The 8,049-nt window shown below is 35.6% G+C and overlaps 1 protein-coding gene across 1 annotated transcript; it reads right to left on the bottom strand.

Moving 5' to 3' along the window:
• Positions 1–3,380: 3,380 nt before the first annotated feature.
• LOC107961758 (uncharacterized) lies at positions 3,381–5,652 on the bottom strand. The gene is made up of 3 exons (XM_016897873.2): positions 5,387–5,652; positions 4,502–4,809; positions 3,381–4,036 (listed from the first exon to the last, which is right to left on the bottom strand). The coding sequence occupies exons 1-3, from the start codon at positions 5,650–5,652 to the stop codon at positions 3,702–3,704; spliced, it is 909 nt and encodes a 302-aa protein (XP_016753362.1). The 3' UTR covers positions 3,381–3,701.
• Between the last annotated feature and the right edge of the window lie 2,397 nt (positions 5,653–8,049).

Here is an 8,049-nt window from a genome sequence, read left to right as displayed (position 1 = left end):
CCTTTGTTGCATTATACAACTTTGATTTGAAGACTAGGAGTCTTTCAGTTTCCAAGTTCAAACACAGTTTATACTTGGTTGACATTCTCTAAAATTCAAGTTAGGCCCATGACGAGGCATGAAAAATGAAGTGTGATAAATATGAGTCAAGGTGGAGAGTTGTGAGGTGTGCCTCGTATTTTTTTCCCAATTAAATTGTGTTATTTTTCCCAATTAGACTCTAATTATTCCGGGGATATTTTAGTATGATTAGAATTCTAATCTTAGCCTATTTAAAGGGGCTTTATATCCCTGTTTTGATATGCCAATCAACAAGGGCTTTTCTTTAAATGCGACAAGATGTATTTTGGTGAGAGTTTCGTGGTGATTATGGAGAGTATTTTATACTTCTTTTGTGAGTGCCCTATGAGATTTAGAGTTTTGTTTACTAGTTTGCTCTTCAGGATTTTGAGCTTAGTATTCCGGGTTTTAGATAATGTACGTTTAGTACATTTAGATTTATTTTCTCTATATTATACTCTCGTTTGTTTACTTATTTAATGAAAAGCCGACGCCTCTTTTGCATGTGGTTTTTCCCTCTTTGATGGTTTTCCACGTAAAATATCTGTATTCGTTATTCTTCACTTTTACTATCTCATTTTTTATACAGGTCGATCCTCAACAAATTTTTATTAGAGCTACAGTTCAGCTTCCACAGATCGACTCGTTTGGTGACACAACAATGATTTTGGATATTGAGAAGTTTGATGGTTCACGAATTTCAATTTTGGATAATTATGGAGGTAGATAATGTGGTCGATGATAAGGGTGATGATTATTTACTCTCCAGATAATCCGGTTGAAGGTGGTGTCGTGTCAAATGATAGGCATGTGTCTAATTTAGAGAAGAATCTCGTCTCTTTTTTGGTCTAGGACTCGAATGGTTCGTAGAATGTGTTGAGGCAAGGTTGGTCGTAGAGGGTTACAGTCAAGTGGAGAGAATTGATGTTTTCTCTCCTGTTCGGGTATTACTGGCCCTTGTTGCATTATACAACTTTGATTTGAAGACTAGGAGCCTTTCAGTTTCCAAGTTCAAACATGGTTTAGACTTGGTTGACATTCTCCAAAATTCGAGTTAGGCCCATGGCGAGACATGGAAAAGGAGGCGTGATAAATATGAGTCAAGGTAGAGATTTGTGGAGTGTGCCTCGTATTCTTCTCCCAGTTAAACTATGTTATTTTTTTCCCAATTAGACTCTGATTATTCTAGGGATATTTTAGTATGATTAGAACTCTAATCTTAGCCTATTTAAAGGGGCATTATATCCTTATTTTGATACGCCAATCAACAAGGGCTTTTTTTAAAGGCGACAAGATGTAGTCGCATGTGAGTTTTGGTGAAAGTTTCGTGGTGATTATGGAGAGTATTTTATACCACTTTTGTGAGTGCCCTATGAGATTTAGAGTTTTGTTTACCAGCTTGTTTTTCTGGATTTTGAGCTTTGTATTCGAGGTTTTTGGTAATGTACGTTTAGTACATTTAGGTTTATTTTCTCTATATTATACTCTCGTTTGTTTACTCATTTAGTGATAAGCCGAAGCCTCCTTTGCCTATGGTTTTTCCCTCTTTGAGGGTTTTCCACGTAAAATATTTGTGTTCGTTATTCTCCAGTTTTACTATCTCGTTGTTTATACGGGTTGATCTCCAACAAATTTTGGTAATTTTTTAGATATATCGATAAATCCTTAGAAATATTTGTAAATCGTTAGATATTTTGGCAAATCCTTTGAAATTTTGGTTCAACTTTAGAAATATTGGCAATTTATTAGATACATTGGTAAGTTCTTAGAAATTTGGTAAATTGTTAGATATTTTGGCAAAATCATAGAAATTTGGGTAATTGTTAAGACTTGATATAGTGTTTAGAGAATTTGAAAATATTGGTAAAGTCTCATAAATATTGAAAAATACATAGAAAATTTGGCAAATTGTTAGATGTATTGGTTAGTTCTTAGAAATATTAGTAAATCGTTAAATATATTGGTATATCCTTAGATATTTTGGTAAAGCTGTTTATTTCATTGAAAATGATTTCTAGAAAATGATTTACTTTTCTGGAAAAGCTAACATTTTCTGGTGTTTGGATGAGTCCGTGTAAAATATTTTCTGTTGTTTGCTAGATTTCTTAAAAATATTTTATAAAAGTTGTTTTCAATGAAACAAACATACAATTGAGATTTTCTTATTTTTTCATTGTTTAATTGAATTTATATTTATCTATAATTTTATATTTTATATTGTTTTCGCATATGTTAAAAATATTATGTTAAATTCAGGTTCATTACAACGTCATTTTTTAATTACATGACTACCAAGTGAGTATTTTTTTATTTAAAAATGTAACATCAACAAAATTGACAAAAAAATTAACGATGTCAATAATTGCACTTGATTTTCAAATTTGAAAAGTAAATGGACTAAATTCTTGAATATAAAAGTACAAAGACTAAATTGCAAATCTGTGAAGTGTACGTAGACTTATGACATATTGTAACATTTATACTACAAAACATTTATTATTAATATATTTATAATTGTAATAAATATTTTTTATTAAAATATTAATATTGAATATTTTCAATAATATGTGAATAGTATTATTTAAAATTATTAAAATAAAATTGAAATATTAAATAATTTATTAAAATAATAAATTATATTTATTATATTAATAATTTATTATATGACTAAATATAAATAATTAAATATGTATGTTTAATAATATTGAAAATATAATATTTAATAATTTTAAATATTTTTAAAAATAAAAATAAATTTTATTATCAATATAATAATATTAAGCTTAATTTAAGTTAATTTTTGTATAAAAATAAAATTATTTATAGAGTAGCTCTTTTTCGAAAAATGATTTACGCTTTTCAAAAGGGTAAGTCATTTTACAGACATTTGTAAGTTATTTTTCGTTGATCAAGCTGTTTTTGTGAAATAAACACAGAAAAATATTTTCCGAAAAACCTACTAGATCTTATCTTTTTTTTGTTGTTTTGTTTTGTTTGACTTAATTTCACTTGTAAGATATGTAAATGAAGATTTTGGTTTCATCGTGAAACGTAATAAACAATGTTATCCAAAGTTAAAAATGTCGTTACATTTTTTACAAATTAGAAATTTTATTTGTTTAGTTTTATTTTTAAAAATTTATTCCCTAGTTTTTATATTTTTAAATTCAAATCTAATAGGGATAAAAGAAAGTGCAATTACAGATCTAATTACCCCTTTCTATAGATTTACGAAGAACAGACATTATTTAACCTTTTAATTCTAAAATTCATAATTTTCAAAAATTTAATTAATTCTTAAAATAGTCCATGTACAACTATTGGATTTCAATATTAGAAGTTAAAAATGAAGGACAACTTTTAATTTCAAAGTTGATAAACTTGGATGGTGGAACTCCAATCTGTTTTGCAAATACCGAATCTGTCATTTTGTCATAGTAGTGAAAACAAAGGCAAGTCCTCTGCCAGCTTACATTTCCTAAAAATAAACCCTAAACCTCTTTTTGTGGTGAAGAAAACAGGGTGTTCCAACTGGTGTTGTAGTTTCCATTTGACAAAAACACCACCAATCGCAAGCCTGGGTTCAAAAACGCAAAGCCTGCACTTACCTCTTCTTATTTACTTTCTATCACTTCTCTTTCTCATTCAGTGTCAAGATGAGCATCAGCAATGGCATAGATTCCCTTCTTGCTTTTAACTATCGAATGACTTTTTGTCTTGATATCGAGTTTATCCAAGTCGCCAGCTATTCCCAAGTAGCCATATAACACGTCTTCCAACTTGTGTTGCGTTTCTCCACTGTTGCAATTGACTCGCTGAAACTCATCCCTCCCGTGTTTGTTCTCTGCGTACAACTTATGAAGTCTCTCGGCTTCCTGTAGCCCTGAAAAGGTTCCGTGGAAGATAACTACCATAATACTCTGATTTACCGGTTTCCCACGACACACCTTTGATATCCCCCAACCAAACCCCGCCTCTGCAATTAAAGAAAAGCAAAAAACACAGGAAAAGAAACCAGTGTACCACATAAGAATTAGTCCTACGATGGGGTAATAATGAAAGGCAAGCTTGTTGTGAAAGGGGAGAACTAAATCGAGCGAGTTTTGAAAGCATAGATCAATATGACTAGCCAAATGACAAGCACTGGGCTCCACAAAAGATTTGGCCATACCAAACTAAAATCATAATGATGAAGTTAAAAATCTGAATATTTGTGTCCTACCATGATTTGGAACAAGGGCAATGATGAAATGGGATCACAAAATCCGAACAAAGGTTTTAAGAAATAATTTGTTACGAAAATAGTTCCATGAGAACTTTGATGTAAAAAGATATTATTTGTCAATGAGGACCGACAGTGGAAACCATATGAATTTTATCATTTTAATATCACTAAGACATAGTGATACCAGCAGCTACCATTATTGTAAAGGTGACTTACCCCTGAGAAATGCCTCAAGCTCCTCGATACTTACAACAATTCGATCACCTGAATTTGTAGTTCCTATAGAACCGTTATGCAAGATAACAACAGGAGGCCAGACAACAAGATCTTCCTTCATAGCCAAGGCTTCAGCATCCGGCAGTGTCTTAGGGGACCATATACCTTTAGAAACTGCCATTGGGTCCCATCCCATCAACAAACAAAGGGCTTTGTGCAAACCCATGTGCTCTACTCTACACCCAACCTTTTGGGAAGCGAAGGCATGCATCGCTAAGCTTAGAGTATTGACAAAATCTTCGGATTTGCTGATAGACCAAGACAGTCAAGTACTCATTAAAGGAGTATGTTTAAACCAAAATCAGTCAACAAAGAGCAAATTGTAGAAGGCTAGAAGCATCATTTCAACCAAGTTTGGTGAGAGTTATAGGACAAGAGAGTCAATAACTTGTGTCATAAAAAGTGAAAGGTTATTCACAAATCAGAAGCTTATATTTATATATTGACAATCATTTTCATTACTTCACTAATGGGCGTATTTCCCATCTCTATAATATTCCGATGAAAAAGGAAATCTTTCTAACTCCGCATTTAATCAAAGCATAGAACTATAATAATTCTAAAGACCAAGAGAAAAAAGTATCCGAAGTCCAAAGAGGTCGGAGAGTGAAACACAGCTCATCATAAAAACAACTGACCACCATCTTATGCTCGAGATCGAGTTCCTATGGAAAATGTGTTAGAAAGACAATGACAAACTTGTCATGTTGCATATGCTGCTAAGTAACCATTTAGCTCATATAGTTCACTGGTCATGGAATAAACAGTAAATTGAATTCAAAGAGGCTGCTCTCTAAACAAATACCAAAGGTGTAGATGACAAACCTGCCACATACACAGCATTTTATGGTCTCAACTTCTCCTTTATTTGTGTATTTCCTTCTTTGAGCTGGGTTCTCATTCAACACTTTGACGAATTTAAAATAAGCGCGATGTATTAGCTGCTCAAACTCATCGGAGTCCTCAGGTGGCACAGTCCTTCCACGTTTCACAGGATGTGAAACAACACCTCGAGCTTGAACCCTTTTGCAAAACTCAACAACCTTTTCCTTTGCCAGTTTGCTCGGTTTATGCCTTTCAATCCTAGGCATGGAAATTGAACTATGAACTTGATAAGATGGCCCTAAACACTGTATTACAGTTGTCCTATTATGGTGAACTTGACAAGATGGCCCCAATCGTTGCTTTATGCTTTTCCTATGCGGAGGATAAGGATAATTAACTCGACAAGGCCCCCCCAAAACGCTGCTTTATACTTTTCCTATTAGTGAGTTGCGTAAATTCTAGCATATGAGGAGAGTTCCTTGGAAGACTGGAATCTTCGTCACTATATCGTTGACCTTGATATCCGATATCAAGAATCTCATCATCTGAGGCATCAGAAGTTTGAGTAAATGTACTAATCCGACTCTCTATAATCTTTCTCAGGTCGATAATACGTTTCTTAGGATGTTCCATTGAAGACTGGCTATTGATGCATACCTCCTCTGATGCTGAAATATGTGGGGTGCTACCTTCATTGGTACTGACATCATCATCATTCGGAAAGGGATAGATTTCCATGGCACAATCTTGCTGCAACTGCTGCATTTCACCACGAAAATAAGCGTCCTTGTCATCCTGAGGATAACACATTCTTGAACCCAGAACTTCAGTTTCTTGCTCCATCACCGGCGATTCTCCATTTAAACCAAAATGATGACGAGGTAAGGAATGGCTGAAATCATCTTGTATTTGCAGCTCTTCACCATGCGAAGGCGTTACATTTAGTTTAGGATAATGGGTCATCCTAGAACCCAGAAGCTCATTTGCTTGCTGTTTATCATCGGGTTCAACATTAAAATCAAGATAGCGTTGGGGTAAAGCAAGAGTATGATCTGCAGATAACTCCGGTCTTTCAACTTCCGAAAGCGCCATCTTCTGGCCCTTAGGACGAGCCGTCCTTGAACTGAAAACATCATTTGTTTGCTCCGTTACATGTGATTCTCTGACGAAAGTTTGAGCTAAAGAATGTCCCTCAGCATGGAAAGGAACTCTCTTTGGACTCGGATGACATTTCATCCTGGAGCCGAAATTCTCATTATATTGCTTCATCTCATCATGTGATTCTCGACTGAAATGAGCATAACGTTTTAACTGCTGGGTTTCACTACGAAAAACCTCTCCATTTTGGCTCTTACCGCCATTAAAACAACTACCAACAACCTCAATTTCTCGCTCCAGATTCCTATGTGCCTTTTCCTTTACATCAGGAGAAAGTTGAGGAAACCGCCGCCTTTCACCATGGAAAAGAGCTCCCTTTGGGCTACAAAAATGATTCATCTCAAGACCCACAACTCTCTCTCCTTCTCCACTAAAACCAACATAATGTTGAGTTAAAGCATAATTGCTACAATCTTCTCTCCGAGGAAGCATCTCCCCATGCAAAACTTCTCTCTTTTCTCAGTCATATACTGTTGGGGTAAAGAAATACGTGGCTCCATATCCATGGCCCCGCTTTTCCCTGAGCCATCGATTTTATCTACGATAGAATCAATAGCACTGGCTCTCGCTCTTACACTTTCCATCTTCCTATAAGCTGATTCAGTAACTTCCTCGGTCCTCATAATCCGGCTCATGGCCTTTTGAAATATCACTGACGAAGAATCGAAACCCAATTTTTCTCCAAACCCATCAAAACCAACTGTTCCACCGATCATTCCCTCCTTTCCAATATCTGGGTATCCAAAACCTTCGCCATTGTTGATAAAACCCGACTTCACTTCCTTCAAATGTAGTGGCCTTGAACCAACGAAGCGATTTTCTTCAGTTAAATCAATCCCCATTGGACTCATCGAATAAGGCGACGATGTTCCATCGTTCGGCATGGTTGGTTTGGGCTTACTAGCCGCCGCCGCTGCCTCTTTCCCGGGATAATCGGATAAGAGACGGTTCCATTGGAACTTGGTGGATGTTTACTGGTGTTGGCGCCGCAATGATTCGTTAAACTCGGAAAGCTTTTTCATGCAGAGTTCGCTTTCATTATCATCTTCATGGTTACTCCTGGAATACTGTAGTTGTTTCTTCGAAAGGGACGACCGCTCCGGTTCCAAGCGTTTCGAGCCGGACAAAGGGTCCCGGTGACGTGAACGTCGATACGGGTATCTTGAACCCGATCTCGTGGACGACATAACGGTGAAACAGGGGAGGGCGATGGAAACCCTAAAATTAAAGAGGGAAAACGGGATGTTTCAAAATCTCAAAAGAGAAGAAGGGTTAGTTTCATGGCGAAGTTGCAGTGTGAGAAGTGGGAATAAAGAGGGGATAAAATCGTGAATTTAGGAAGAGGCTTGTGGGGCACGCTTCTGAGTTGGGCTGCTTCTGCTGGGCCTTTCAAATCAATGGGTTAGAATCAAGACTCGTGGCATTATTATTTTCTTTTAAGAGAACACATGGCAATATTCTTTATTGTTTTACACTTTATGCTTGGAGAATTGGGCTTTGAAAAT

This window comes from Gossypium hirsutum, chromosome D07, assembly GCF_007990345.1.
Source record: "Gossypium hirsutum isolate 1008001.06 chromosome D07, Gossypium_hirsutum_v2.1, whole genome shotgun sequence".
Lineage (NCBI taxonomy): Eukaryota > Viridiplantae > Streptophyta > Magnoliopsida > Malvales > Malvaceae > Gossypium > Gossypium hirsutum.
The sequence above is the reverse complement of the archived record's forward strand: the minus strand, read 5'-3'. Positions and strand labels throughout refer to the sequence as shown.

Coding starts and splice junctions, on each gene's coding strand:
- LOC107961758 (XM_016897873.2), bottom strand. CDS start 5,652: ATGCCTAGGATTGAAAGGCATAAACCGAGCAAACTGGCAAAGGAAAAG. Junction 4,810..5,386: donor AAATGCTGTGTATGTGGCAG/GTTTGTCATCTA, acceptor TTGGTCTATCAG/CAAATCCGAAGATTTTGTCA. Junction 4,037..4,501: donor GCTTGAGGCATTTCTCAGGG/GTAAGTCACCTT, acceptor CTTTAATTGCAG/AGGCGGGGTTTGGTTGGGGG.